This window comes from Mchenga conophoros, linkage group LG1 (assembly GCF_057382185.1).
Source record: "Mchenga conophoros isolate Kocher_MC1m ecotype Shallow Benthic linkage group LG1, M_conophoros_male_GT1.1, whole genome shotgun sequence".
NCBI lineage: Eukaryota > Metazoa > Chordata > Actinopteri > Cichliformes > Cichlidae > Mchenga > Mchenga conophoros.
Window position 1 is genome coordinate 17094038 of NC_140526.1, and position 15602 is coordinate 17109639.

A 15602-nucleotide genomic window follows, 5' to 3' on the forward strand; every position below is an offset into this window, starting at 1 on the left:
TCAGAGTTGAACAGGCCAGTTTTGCACAAAATAATCAGACCATCCCAAATAAAATAATATGTATCTTAACTTTTGTATGATATATAATAAGAAGAGTATGCAAGTATGTATGCAAAATTGTGGCCCTCTTCTGTTTGTTTTGATGTTTGAATGTTATAAAAAGAGTCCAAATACCTTATAAACTCTCTCTGTGATTGGTGGGATATGAACCTCCCTCCACATGGTTGTTCCTCTACGTCTTTTGTCCACATAATACTCTTTGATCTTTGCTCCTCCAGAGCGAAGAGGCTTCTTCCAGTTCAGGATCATTGAATGGCCGTCGCAGTACAGCAGTGCAATGTTATAAGGAGCAGATGGGGTGGCTGTAAGAACAGTATTGAGTTTTAATTCTTTAAAATGAAAAGGTTTGGGGCAGTTATCATGATTAACATCTGCAGTAGTGAGCAAATATTTGGCATTACTGACTAAGGGCAGCCTTGACAGTCAAAGGTGCTGACTCCTGGGATTCATCACTGAGACCCAGCTCATTGATAGCCTGGACGCGGAACATGTAGGTTTCTCCTGTGGTCAAACCACTAACCACAAACCTGAAGAGACACAAACGTGACACAAAGCCCATTGTGTAATAAGCAGCCAGAGAAAAAAATCCATTTTTGAGCCCAACAGTGTGTTTGTGTGTCGCTAGAAACATACTTGGTGTTCTTGTGAGGTTTGTGATTGGCTGAGGTCCAGTTCTTGGATCCTTGCACACACTGGTCAATGTAATAACCAATCAAATTATTAGGTTCCTTTGGAGGAGCCCATTGGATGAGGACAGAGGTGTCTGTTTCCCTTGTCGCAATCACCTGACCAGGAGCGGATGGTACGCCTGCAATTGATTAAAAAATAAATAAAAAATAGCTACATAATACTGTAATTACAATTAAGGATACTTTATATTAGGTTCTTCTGGTTTTCAAGTGGCTGCTACTCAGTATCTATACCACAACCCTCTTACACCTGACCATAATTTTTATGTCAGCTTCATGTTTGAAACATTTGAAACAAATCTCTCAGCTGACATATTGAAAACTTTTTGTAGTAAGCAGTTCAGAAGATCACCCACACCACATTTTGTTGTGAAGTAACACAGAAATACAATTAAAGGTGTTGCAACTGGTAATTGGTAATAATAAACACTACTGCTGTGTAACAGGAAAGGAAAAATGGAGGCAAACCTTTGAGTTCCTGAGTCTGAATAGGTCCAGTTGGCTCTGATGGCGCACTGGTCCCATAAATGTTGGCAGACAAAACTCTGAACTTATATTGTTTTCCCTCTGCCAGGTCAAAGACAGCATAACGAGGAGATCGAATAGGGACCTGGGTGTTAACGCGCTGCCATGCGCCACTGTCTGCCATGCACTGTGGAGAGACGGAGACATGGAAGCAAGTTTGTTTACATTTTAAAAATGTATTTTATTTTTTCCAAGGCTTGTCTCTATATGTGTTATACAGAAGACCTGTAAAAATAGTTTAGGCACACAAGTTAATGCAGCTGCATAATATAAAGGAGAAAAAAACTGCTGTTACTGCTTCGTCAAACTATAAACAACTGTTGAGGGGGAAGTCAGTGAATTAGAATATGACATTGTTTGTTACCTTTTCTATGTAGTACCACATGGGAGCGCTGCTGGTGTACGCTGGGGCTTTCCAGCTCAAAACAACATAGGTCCTGTCTGTTTCTGAGGCATTAATTCCTGATGGAACACCTGGAGGCTTTCCTTCAGCTACAAAGAAACAAGACTGAAAACGTTAAAAATATAATACATATTATATGTGGCGTAACAAATACACGAACCAGTCGCTTCCTTGCGTACATCTGTTCAATTGCTTAACACAAATATCTAATCAGCCAATCACCAGTCAGCAACTCATTGCATTTCAACTTGGAGACATGGTCAAGACAACCTGCTGAAGTTTAAACAGAGCATCAGAATGTATGTATCAACTTCAATTCAAACCCACCTTCAACCTCGTCATGGTAAGACACGATATCCAGTCTTCCTCCAAGCCTTTTGGCTAGAGGAAGATAAAGAGATGATCATCATGTGTTTGTGATTGATAGTGACCTTTTTTTGAGATCATTTTAAATACAAATTTGTTGTTTATATAGGAGCTGAACATGTACCGTATCTAATGCTATAAAATAGACTGATTAGTGTGTATTTTACAAGTCTAACCTGCCCCCAAATAAAAGCATGAGATAAGTACAATATGACATAATTTAGTTACATAATGTGTTTTTTATTATGTGCTTTAAATCAGGGCTGATTGTAATTCTACATGAATAACTGTTTAGCAAGAAACAAGAAGACAGTTATAATTTCAAACAATAGTGACTACAATAATGACAACATGACACATGGCAAAACTTCAAAACACTGTATTTTTAAGGTGAGCTTAGACATTTCTCTGTATTAGTGTAGTTAAACCCACCGTGAAGCCTCTCAAACTCAGTGGGGTCCATTGCAGTGATGGGATCAGACATACGAGAAGGTTTGCTGATTCCATGGGAGTTAACAGCTCTGACTCTGAAGTAGAAGGAGTGCCCTTCAAACAGCCCAGACACCGGATATTTACAGATCTTTATGGGGTGATCGTTACATTGGGTCCAGTTTTCAGTTCCAACCTCACATCTAAGAAGAGAAAAGATGAGAATGTCGCAGAGTTAATGAGATGAATGCAAATAGAAAGATCTGATAAAATACTGGTATGGCATGGAGTCATTATAAACATGTAACTATTGCAAAGAGTAATATGTGTACAAGTTTATAATGGATGTTTTATGTTTTGTGTATGCTACCATATTATTAAAAAATGCTGATTGGTATATGAGATCAGAACAGTGTACCTGTTGGAGCCTCACTGAAAGCACTTGTGCTGAAATTATCTGTTCATTATGATGCTAGACAAAAAAAAGGACATAAGCAGGAAAAGAGCTTCCTCAGCAAAAAAAATGCAGATTGAAAAAGAATGAAAAGCAGCCAATAGGTAGCAGAGCATGCCCATTCCTGCTCTGTTTAGGTTAAAATATGAGCGACAGAAGAAATAAACAAAAGCAGCTGTGTATTTTATGTGCAATAAAGAGAACATGGACTGCCCCTCTTCCTTGAGACAAAAAACAGTAATTTGATACTCAAGTAAGCTCAATAGGATTACTTAAAGTAATTAGTTTGTCTTTATGCTGGCCAGTTTATCTGTTTATGGCGTTTATACCAGTAACTCTTACTTGTCGACAAAGTATCCCAGGATTGGACCCTCTGTAGTTGTATTAGGAGGCTTCCATGACACAATGACATAGTCTCTGTTGGCATCATGGATCTTGATGTCCATAGGAGCACCAGGTGCAGCAGGGACTGGAGGAGGACCATCTAGACAGGAAGTGATGACGTGCATTGTTTTAATAATCACATTATTCATAAGAAATAAGAAGCAATAATACTTAGCATTAGCAGTTACCAGAATAAGTATTATGTTGACAGCAAAACCGTATCAGTTTCATAAAATTTAAGCTCCAGTTTCCAAACTGGATTTAGAAATACGTTAATCTTATCCAGTCCAACGTTTGGCTCATCTTACCTGCGACTGAGACAAAGGCGCTGTGTTCTGCGGTGCCTCCTTTAGTGACCATGCGCAGGGTATAGAGACCCTCGTCATCTTTGTAGAGATTTGGAAGAGTCAATTTGCTGAATCCTCTACCAGTTTCAATCTTCACCCATTTAGAGTCAAACAGACGAGTGTCTAGGAAAAATGAGACAGGCTCATTGACTCAGCTTCACCGCATAACTCTTATGAACCTGAACTATAAAATGCTAAAATAATGAAACATCAAGTTTGAGTAAATAAAGCCTTTCTGCATACAACAAAAATAAGCTAGAATTTTCTTTTATACCTCAGACACACACACGTAGCAAATGAAACGGCTCACAAATTTGGGGTGATATTACTTGAGTCTACTTAACTGCTTTTGGTATAATTAATAGGCAATAAAAATAGTGTCCATAACATTTTCTAATTTTTCCACTGCTGTGCCTCTGGCTGCATGTCGGCTAGATTGGGTCAGGCAGTCACTGTGGCATTTAGCATATATTACTAGCAATTATAGGGTAATTACTGTATCATAAAGTGCTATTTTATATCAATTACCATCTCTGTACCACTGTGCCTCAGGCTGTAGGTTTGCCAGGTTGGGCTCCAGGGTCATGGTAGCAGAAAGGGTGGCAGATTCACCCTCGGTAGCAAACACTGGTCCAAACATCTCCAAAAAAGTAATGTGGATTTTAGTGTAATGGATCTTTGGTAGCATAGAAGCTGGGGAAAAGAAGAGAGATAACATGAAAGAGATAGTAGAATTGGTGGTAACAGCATGTTGCTTCACACGCTCTTTTGAAAGGAGAATAGAGGAATATTATGTTAACTCATATTAAATGATATAATTGTATTACAGTTGTAATTTATGAGTATTTTAAAATCTAGTGCTGATGTTCTCTGGAGGTAATTACTTTGCCTACCTTCATAAGGCAGCCATGCATATGAACAGGACTCTTCCTCCTGCTTGAATCCTGCACAAAAAAACAACAAAAAACAGTAAACGTTGTGTGTGATTGGCAGCAACAGCCAGCTGAAATAATACAGATGTGCAGTTACAGATTTGTATGATTCATCTAAATATGATTACTTTTTTTATGAATAACATTTATTGTAAAATAACCCTACATGAAATTTGTTGAAATGTTGCTAATTGCACAAGTAACTCCTCATAGTAAACACTCAGCTGTAGGTATAGACACTTTGTGAAGTAGCCTCTAGTCTCAGAAGTGAAGCCAAAGTCAGCAAAAGGAGAATCCTGTGGTCTGTGTGTGTGTGTCTGTGTTGGGTGGGGGGTCTGATTGTATGGAAGTTTATTGGGGAAGTGACACAAATGTTAACCCAAGTTTAAGTTATGATTTAATTTGCTAGTTTTAAATCCTGTTTTGCACAATTAGGGTTGATTTTGTAAGATATGGTCCCATAGTGAATTAGCCTTCCTATTTAGAGAATAGTGGGTTATGATTTGGGGTGTGATTGTATTTCGATTATTGTGCTTAATAGGTTGCTACTGTAAAACCACGTCCATGGTTTCCTAGTTAGAACTAGTTCCTGTCACAGAGTTCCCTTTTTGCTTACAGCAATCAGTCTCATCGTTATTTGCCACAATAATCACAAAAGTGTTATCAACCCAACTTGAAATATCATTACCAAAGGAAGTTGGATATTCTCTGCTTGGAGGCATAGCATATGATCGTGAGGCAGCATCAATTAAATAATTACTGGAATTTGATTTATGGAGTACAAGCGGCGCTTTTGCTCACACATCACTGTGGTTTCTTCTGATTGGTCTGGGCATGTTGCCTGCTCCATATCAAGAGTTTGTGTACACGTTGTCAAGTGTACAGTCCCTGATGTAAGTTAACCTCTCAGTGTCGCAAGTATAGCACTGGTTTCACAAAGTCTTTATTGAGTCGATTGAGGCAAGCTATGGATCGTAGCAACAGAGTGGTAGATCGTGCGAATGGGTGGCAGACTTGGGGTGTTTTGGTACTTTGGCTAAGTCAGTTAGCAACACTAAACTATAAACAAATGTTTACGTTCTTGCATCTGGTCTAGAGTTTGGGGGTTGGCTTGTGTGTGTATGAGAGTCAGCGTGTGCAACCCTGTTGCACGTCCATTGCTTTACACTTAAAGCCTCTGGTTATCAGATTGAATGGCTTACTCTTCACAATAATGGAGGCCTGACTGGAGGCTTGTCCATGGAGGTTTACAGCCATAGCAGTGTACTGAGCTGTATCATCAGTTGAGCATCTGGAACACAGAATAAACATAAAATGGTTGCATTTTGATCAAAAGATTTCCCAACAGATTGCAACAGATTAGAGAATAAACGAAATGGTGATTGAGCACTGTGTCATACTTAGCATACTTAGCTAAATTCTGGGACTTCATGGCAATCTTATGGATTTTACAGTCATCTGTGAAATTACCGAAACTGCCTAAATAGCAGGTGAGCTACATATTAGAAGATCTGCAATGACAGGACTAACTGCTCTCTACTGATACATTGCCACTGTGCATTTTCTCCAACAGCGTATATGAATCCACTTCACCAAATGAGCAATTATTCCCCACATGAATGCTTCATGTTGCCAGGGATAATCAGCAGTGGAGAAGACAGAGCACAGATTGTGTAAAGCCCCATTCACACTTCAATTAACAATGCTTGGTTTACTTATTCAGAGAATGTTTTGGTTTAGACCCACAGCTTTCCTTTTAGGAAACACCATGTGCCAAATCTCACCTGACAAACAAAGTAATGCTTGCAGAATACTCAGTGCATAGTCCTTTGAGTTGGAAACAAGGTCACAGGGCAGGGGGTTAATTGTATCTTCTGTGTGGGCGGATTTTATAATCTGCCAATATGTTAGAGCTGCAATGCAGTTCATCACAAGCACTGTGTCTGCTAAGCTTTCTCTACGTTATATTTACATAGAGGTTACTGGATTTGTTTTCTTTAGAGCAGTGTAGCTACAGATCTTTGGCCATTCTGGCAAGTTGCAAAACTTAAGTGGTCTTTTTGTTTCTGCTCATATCGCTCACTTTTCCACAATCGTATGTCACACCTTTAGCATGTGACATGAGACTTTGACCCCTTGACAAATTAATAAACTGATATAGTCATGAAAGAGGATGTTATTAGCATAAATTGCAGAAGTAATGTGGGGGAGAACAGCGAATGTACTCTCATTAAGTCGCAAATAACTTAAGCTATACAGTGTGTAGGTGTAGGACTCGTGAGGTGTCTATACATAACATAACTTCTTGCTGTCTATTTCTAACCCTGCTTAATGCCATGCTAAAGTTTTGCGGTAACTGTTATTTTAATTATTTAGCTATTTTAAAAAGTCATAAGTCATGGTAAGAATGCAGTACTCAAGAGTATGATGTGCTTCATGGGTGTTTTTTCTCCAAGGAGTATTAACTGCTGGCTGTACAGTGTGTAAGTAAGGAAACAGCGGTGGCCTGAAAGATTCCCAGAGTATCACGTACCACTGAGGTCAGCACTTGAACAGCTGAGCTTCCACAGACTGGAGGGAGAGTAGGATAAGCTCCAGTCCCCTGACTTTAACTACACAGCCCGCCCACACCTTCAGGTGACAGACGGTAAACATCTCTGATCTAATTTTGTGCATGGGGCTTGAAAGAATTAAGGAGGAGGAGATTTCCAATGGCTCGCTACATATTCTTAATCCCGATATTTGGGCAGTGAGACCAGTGGCCTTGTAACTCAGTGCACTTCATCTTAAGAAAACATAGAAGCAGACAAGTACAAGCAAACTACAACCCATTTCCAAAAAAGTTGGGATGTCTTATAAAATGTAGATTTAAAAAAGTAACATCAAGGAGAGGGAGAGAGCCATACAGACGTGGACAGAAAGAGATGGGAGTTTTAGATTGTGACCCATTCTTAAAGTTCAAAGTTAAAGGAAAAGCCCTTTGTGAGAAAGATGCACCATAGTGGGAAACGTTTTTCCCACTATTGTGCTGGACTGCTGTATTATTGGATTTTCTTCTCTTTTGGGGTCTTTACCTTACAATATAAAATCCCATGAGATGACTGCTATTAGTAAATTGGTGGCAGATAAATAAAAATATGTTCAAAAACTCTAACCTTTATTGAACTTAATGTACCTTGGGATCTCCAGGGAGTGGATTCCACCTTTGGCTTCAACCAGATATCTTCCAGAAGACAAGTCCAGGATCATTCCATCTTTATACCTAAAATTGAGCAAAACAATAGCTATCTTCATGAAGCATTGAGTAATAAAAGGTATGAATGCAATGATGTATCCACAAGACCACAAAATGGTCTTTTACGTTTATTCTTGGGATTTTATGGAAACCTGTGACCCTGGAAAACTGGCTTCCTTTTCATCTTCTTACCTTGTAGTTTGGCCTCACCACAACAGACAAAAAGCTGGGAATGACACTTCATGAGAGCCAAAACTCTCATGTCTGCATCAGCATTAAGATCAGCGGTAAACATAAAAAAACACAGCTTGATGCCCACAGCATGTGATGTGAACTGAAGATCCAATCAGAAACTGACCCACAAGAATTTTCTGACCTTAACTGTGCTTCCTGCCTTATTTCGGTGCAATTTGAGACGGCAAGAAGCAAATGTCAACATTTATGTCCAAACACTAATTTAAAAAGATCTTTCACGTTGGATAGTAATTAATTATATTAGACTGTGTTGTTAAATATCTTGCGGACTGTCTCATCTAGCCGAGTGACTGACTCCACAAAGACCAGACTATGAGCACAACTGCGAGTGAGGTGATAATGCAAATCAGTAGAAACTTGTAAATCCTGATCGTCTATTTCCTCAAGGTCGCTATGAGGACAGCCAAGTTACTGGCCATACATGCTGCACATGCAGCAGCATTAAAAGACTGTCAAATACATACATACATAATTTTATTAGGGATTAATAAAGTATTCTGATTCTGAAATCTGCTATTATAGTCTGTACTAGAGCAGACAATGCTATCCCTTAAATAGGCTTACGGGGAATAAGGCGTTAGCCAAATGTCTACAGTCTATATTGAATGAAGACTTCGGTGATTTTACATTTGTTGTTTTCTTAATATGCTGTCCTCAATGTTGATTCATAGCCATCTGCTGCTGGAATGCAAAGTCATGAATAAGCCTAAGATATGCACATGAGAGCACTTATGACAAGGCCTATCAGGAGAGCATTCTCATTTCATACCAGGCACAGAGCTGCAAACCCTGGGCCCATGGCATAGTCACTCCTTCTTAGGCAGATCATAAACTGTGTTACAGGGATTATTCAAACCCTTCCTGAGATGAGGAGGGAGATCCTCAGCATCCATCACAGAGGTCTATTGATGCCTAACTGGCATGTGAACTCCCAGTGACTGTGAAACAGCAATGAAAGAACAACCATGCCCACACATAAAAAATGATGTGTGTGTGTGTGTGTCACAAACACAGTGGAGTAACCATTGCTAGCATACTGACTTAAGCGTAATAGTCAAAAATGTAGTGGTTGGTTTGTACTACAATGTAGCAAAATATGGAAAGAAAACTAACAAATATGTAGTCATATATCGACAGTGGGAACTTTTAACTTAATCATGGATTTTCAGTGTCAGAAGCTACATCTCCTGGATGCATGGGTGTTTTGTTTTGTTTTTTAAATTACGTAAGTTCATTTTATACAGACCACAGTGACAGTCAGAGTCAACAAATCACGTAGAGACTGACTTACCATTTTACAACAGGCATGGGGAAGCCCTCAACAGTACAGAAGATTTTGACTGGAGTGTTTTCAAACACCATGTGGGATCTGAGTCGGACCAGGAACATTGGTCCCCTGATCATGGGCTCCTCACGCACATATTTGTCATCCAATTTTGTTCTTACCTAGACAGGCAAACAATAAGACCAGTATATGACAGATCATTTTAAAATCCATTGTACTATAAAGCATTAATATTAATAAAATCCACAGGACAGTTAAACAACGAATATAGAAGTCTTGATTAAAACAGTTACAAGATTCTTACCACTTCCTGGATGCGGGTTTTTGTTTTGTGCTCATATCTTTCCTCCATCGCCTCAGAGCTAAAGACAATGACAGCAATAAGTCAGTTTCCTAAAACCATGATAAACCTGAGCCCTGTAAGCTGATAATTGAGCATCTAATATAAAATAAATAAAGATATCAGTTACTTTGAGATGTGGACCATCCCTGCCAAAAAACCTCTTACAGTAAGTAGCACTGGCTTCCCAGCTGTAATTTAAAAAATGCCTCATAGTATTTGGGCCATACTGTGGGACATGGTGCATGTTTCTACTCATAAATCAGTACTGACCTACCAAACATACATTGTACTTCCTGAAATGTGAGCATAAATATAGTGCTATAATACTACTACAGAATGAAAGGTTTTAGCCTGAACTTATTTTATGCATGCTTCCCAGTCTATGTCCCTGAAACACAGGGAATAATTATAGGAATAATGCAGGACGGGGAAAGACAACTAAACATGACCTTAAACAGGAAGCTATAAACAGGCCATCAACATACACTCATCTGTGAATCTATGACCCCTCTGGCAGTGTGATCACGGCTGTCGGAGTCTTAAGAGTCACACTGTACAGAGGGCAAATTACAGATTATCACCTCACTGCTCGACACCTGCATTTTTTTTGTGTGTATTTTTTTTTTAAACTTGCCTAGATCTTGATTAATCACACAGCCATTGCACAACTCTCACTTTTAGCAGCTTATTTGCCAAATATATAAGATCCTGGCTAAAGTCTGATGTAATATTATTTGTATATAACATTATGGATACGCCATAGCAGTGTTGTTCATTGCTGTTGTTTAAAAAAACAAAACAAAACCCTTCAGACAAAAAGTAATTCCACAACTGCCACCAGAAGTGCCCTTCAGCCCCTAAAGTCAAGGGGATCTTGAAAGCTGGCAGCAACAAACAACAGTTGGTACGGTGATCTGCCATCTGGGGCAGGAGCAGCAATGCAGCATTTTAAGTCAGGGAGATGAGTCTATCCTTGACCTTGACCGGGAGTGACTCTTAGTATTTGTGTCACACAGAGATTTGCCTTAAAATAGCTAAACATGCAAATTTTGTGGTGCACTTTAAAGGAGATTGGGTAAACATATGAGGAAGGAAAGGGAACATATTCATGCATCTCTTCTGTTTTTAGTGGTATAAATGCACCTGGAATGGCTGTTTTATCTAAAATAATATAATTTTGAGTATAAGTAGGGAATGGAAATAATAAATCTTTTTAAATAGTTTCAGTAAAGAATGAACAAAGCAACCAGAGTACCTGTTAGTACTCTTTTTTTGAGTCACACATACACACAAGCAGACATGAAAACAGAAATTGTAACTAATAATAAGAAAAATCACTAATTTAAGGACAGATTTTACAGTAGCAGCCTTTTTATTCATTTACACTATCAAACCTAATCAAATTTAGGAAACTCACCATAAAGTTAACAAGAAAATTACAATGAAAAATCTTCCTTACTCATAGGAGTTCCTTAATCAAGTATGAAATCTTTTCATAAAGCTTTTACTAACCACCTCAGAGTCTTTATGTTGGTTAGTCCGTCTGTTGCTTACATGGCTTCATTTGCAGGTTTAGTTGTACAAAACCTTACTACTGTTACACATCTAATATTAGTAATATTATTAGGACAATTTAAGTAACTTAAAACTATAAATAATACAGAGTCTCTTGGTACCTGCTATATTCTTTAACCACATACTGGCTCTGTTTGTGGTGGTATTCATGGTTGTAACTTCCACGTTTGATCCACGCTGACATGATGATGCCGTAGATATTGACCTGTTGGACCAGCACCACACATTACAAGATTGATGCATACAATCACAAAGACAAACACTGAACGATTCTTGAAGAGATGCTTGAAATTTTGAAAATAGTCATTTCCAATTACATTTCAGCATGATGTTTTTATTTACTCGACCCTAAAAGGAAAAAAAAAACACTCCTAAACTTTGGAAACTTGAAGTCTGCATTATTCCCCCGACATCCAAATTCATAAACATAGCTGACTGTCGGCTCCAGGACTGACAAGATGACACTATATTGATGGAACACACGGGCACAAATGTAAACAAAGGGCATGGACAAGTATGGATAAGAATAGCAACTGAAGCACAGCTGCAGCCAAGAGTGTGGTACCAGTTTGATAGCAGTAATGGCTTGTGTGTTTAACAATTGCCAATAAATATAATTTGAATAAATTAGACAAAAAGGAAGCCAGTTACTGGAACGTGACTAAGACAGCACGGCATTAATCCATTATTGATGATAGGGACGTAAAAACTGACACTAAAAACACAGAAAAAGAAAATGTTGCCATACAAACGTATCACTGACAGTTCAGCATCCTTAAATGTGTCATCAACTATGTGCATGCTGCTTACGGCTGTCTGGCTCCAGCTTATTTAAAACGTTCATTATTAAGAACATTTCAGGAAATGTCTCGTGTATAATCTGAAGTCCTTTTCATTTGTTGTGTGTTTCATATAAACAGAGTAGATGTGGACTTCAAGGCAAGAGAATACAGTAGCTTTGTCTTACATCATCCACACACACAGGGGAGTATAACTGCCTTGCATCACCTCATAGTCCTCAGGGACCAGAAATAAGGTCAGATGAAACGTGAAGCGATACTGCGGCCCAGCCTCCCTCCCTGAAGGCAACTGAGACGTGCTGCACCGGCAAAAACATTTCTACTTCCATGTCTTTGAAACACACTGCTAAGATTCAGTGTCACTGTATGCATCACTTCTATTGGCCCAAGGCAATCCTCCAAGCAGAAAGTCAGCCACAGTAAAAGAACAAAACAAAACCCTTGCCTCCAACCTCTATCCCCAGACAGCAAAAATAATCGTTCTCATTTGAATAATGAAGCACAATATTTTATTTATGTCCATCACTCGTATTTTGCCCTTTTACAGTCATTATATTTTCCCTGAAATGGGTAACCACAGTCTTACTGTAACTGTCTGACTATTTGGTATTAGCAAACATACTGTGGGTGTTACCTCACGTAACACCCAAACATCTCTATTGTAGCTGTAAAACTTTATAGATCTCAGTCAGAACAATGCAAGCCTTTGAATTTCTCCAGTCTGACCATAAACACTTCTACCTAGATGCAAAACTAGTGGTAGCAACAATACAGTAGCTCAACATTGGCTCAAGCGCTTGTACATTTTCTAACTTGAGGCGTAATCTTTGTTAGCGGATAAATGAGCTCAAGTATACATGAAACCAACACATTTAAAGTCCAAGCGTTGCACACCGACAGGCAGCCCTCTGTTGGTCACTCATTCACGCCAAATGAATCACCACATATCGCGAATGCAGTAATTAATATTCATAATAAAATGAAATTAATATATAGTATCACTCATCACATTGAGTATCATTAATAGCTCTGACTAAGGAGCAAGAAACATCTCTTGGCTGTGCCTCGGTCTGTTCTCTCTATGCCATCCCACTGATCCCACCAGCTATACTTGGATTTGAAACAAAGCTGCAGATCCAGAGGAGAGAGGAGCATAAAACTGAATTTAAAATTGATTTTCTTACCCCTTGAGATTGATTCCCTTTGCAGCGACTTCGGCTGTCAAGCTGAATCCACAGGGAGTCAGCCTAAACCAAGTACAGGGCCAACAAAACCACCACCCGTCTTCAACTGTTCCCCACCTGCTTCTCCGTGAGGCCTTAAAAGGAGACAGAGCTGCCTATATATAACCAGTATCCTTCAAGACTCATAATTACTGGAACCAGTAAACTATTTGAATAATAGAGTTTATTCATTACACTTTGTAATGGAAGCCAACCGATTTGTTTTTGGTATTCCAAATTAATGGTGCATGCTTAATAATGAGTTATTTAAGTATACGAGAGCACACAGACAATGCAGAGAATCTGACAACAGTGATGCTATGTTTTGGGAGGGGGGGCAATACCACACTTTCACCAGCAGCACTTTTAGCCCCACAGACTAGACAGCAGTATGGAGAGCTTTCAAGTAGCACTTAACTAATGAGTTTTACCATGCCACAATAACATGTTAATGAATAATAAAATGTGTCACTGTATGCATCATTATAGAGCTTTTAAAACATGCACACTCAAACTGAGGAAAACAGATTTAAATTCTGTATTACAATGGCTGGATACGGTGGATCATGAGTTTATAGCTACATTTAAATTTAGCTGCATATTAGTTAATACTAGACCCTCTCTAAGGTCTTTCACCATTCTGTGCTGAGAAATGTCTTAAGACACTGTGCCACATGCTGAACTTTGGCCAGGGTCTATTTATAAAAATAGCTACAGTTACAGCTTGACTATTCCTGACACAGTGGAGGAGCTTTGAAACACATTTCACATCTGAGACAAAATCACATGAGAGGACAGCATAAGTCACATTTGGAAAAAGGGAAGACGGAGAGAGGGAGGCATGGCTGTGGTTTCACGTGGTGCTGATGACATAGACAGGAGAATGAATACGCCAAACAAAAGATGAGAGTACAAGAAAAGCTGATTTAGACAAACACCTAGTCAGTTTAAAATTGATGTGACTGGGGATTAATGCTTTCCGGAGAGATGCTGTTTTTAACAAGTTCTATTTGCAGGGGTCAAATTTTTCTATCAATCAGCAGCTCCTGAAATGAAGAAAAACTGACCTGTGCAACAAACAAATTTCATAATCCTTAATTTTAAACTCTTCATGAAAAAGATGAATTCCCAAAGACCAGTCCTTGCTTTTTTCATAATTATTACATATCACCATGTCAAGCAGACAGTCAATAATACCCTTTATCCTGACCTCTAATCTCTAAAGCCATGGTTCAGTATAAATAATAATAATAACTGTTTAAATATTCTGTGACTCATCTAGTTAAGTAGAATGGCTTAAGTATAGTCTAGAAATTACAGAAAAAAAGTGTGCGTGTCTGTGTCTATCTGTGTGGTGGTGCTGGGGGTAAAAACAAAACCATAAGCTTTTGTGGTAGGAAAAGAGCCCCCTGTTGGTTGTTTAGTACTATACTCTCCCTGATCATTTTGCTACATCATGGTTAACACTGAGGCTGAAAAACAGATTTTGAAAGCTAAAAACAGACAGTGCAGACATATGGAGTCTAATCAGGCTCTGTTTATGATGGAAAACACTTTTTAACAGCCAGCCTGAAAAGACAAGAGTGAAATAAATTAGAAATGTTCCTTCCATACCTTTAGTTTGACACACTGGCCAATAATGGGGCCTCATATTTATTATGGCTGGCCCATTCATTTAGATGCTAAGTGAAAAGTAACAGGAGAAGCGTACTGTATACAGTACATTTAACCTACTTTATGTTGAAGACAGTTTTGCCAATACTGACCAATTTCTGTTGAAAACATGCATTAATTGGTGCTGACAGAGTAAATCAGCTTTCTCGCGTGTTCACTCTGGGCTTTTTAATCCGCAGACTAGCTGTCACACGCTTCCGTTTTCGTGTTCTGCATAGCTGGTGCCAACTTGTCAAAAAATCCCAAGCAGATGTCAATGTACAAAGTCGCAAATGACATGTGAAGTAAACTCCCCGGTTTTTTTCTAAGCCTAGCATAAGCACGCATATTCAATCCACCAGGCTGTCAAGAAATATGTTTTAAAGAAAATAAAATGACTCAGATTGAATAATTCATTTTTGTGTTCTTGTTTTGATTTTTGTCTCAATAATATCCGTAAAACGTGTCTGTACAAACTCAAAATATGCCTATATTTCTTTTTCTTTCTTTCTGTTTTGTCTTCGCTTTAGCTCAGTGTCTGAATGATCAACCTCATGGTTAACACTGAGGCAGAAAAAGTTGTAATGCTAATGACTGTGTAATACTTTAGTACAGTGATTCTAATATGACGACGATATATTCAA

At 38.7% G+C, this 15602-nt stretch overlaps 1 protein-coding gene across 1 annotated transcript in view; it reads right to left on the reverse strand.

Annotated features, from left to right (window-relative positions):
- The window catches only part of myom2b (myomesin 2b), a 29179-nt gene extending 15787 nt beyond the window's left edge, over positions 1 to 13392 (reverse strand). The window contains exons 1-17 of the mRNA XM_085268038.1: positions 13267 to 13392; positions 11384 to 11487; positions 9669 to 9726; positions 9371 to 9525; positions 7765 to 7851; positions 5792 to 5880; positions 4551 to 4601; positions 4186 to 4350; positions 3619 to 3780; positions 3269 to 3410; positions 2476 to 2675; positions 2005 to 2058; positions 1639 to 1766; positions 1218 to 1401; positions 694 to 868; positions 466 to 587; positions 175 to 362 (exon numbers count right to left, since the gene is read on the reverse strand). Of these exons, the coding sequence (XP_085124164.1) occupies positions 175 to 362; positions 466 to 587; positions 694 to 868; positions 1218 to 1401; positions 1639 to 1766; positions 2005 to 2058; positions 2476 to 2675; positions 3269 to 3410; positions 3619 to 3780; positions 4186 to 4350; positions 4551 to 4601; positions 5792 to 5880; positions 7765 to 7851; positions 9371 to 9525; positions 9669 to 9726; positions 11384 to 11466 (2043 nt within the window). The 5' untranslated portion in view covers positions 11467 to 11487; positions 13267 to 13392. The remainder of the gene's footprint in view (positions 1 to 174; positions 363 to 465; positions 588 to 693; positions 869 to 1217; positions 1402 to 1638; positions 1767 to 2004; positions 2059 to 2475; positions 2676 to 3268; positions 3411 to 3618; positions 3781 to 4185; positions 4351 to 4550; positions 4602 to 5791; positions 5881 to 7764; positions 7852 to 9370; positions 9526 to 9668; positions 9727 to 11383; positions 11488 to 13266) is intronic.
- Between the last annotated feature and the right edge of the window lie 2210 nt (positions 13393 to 15602).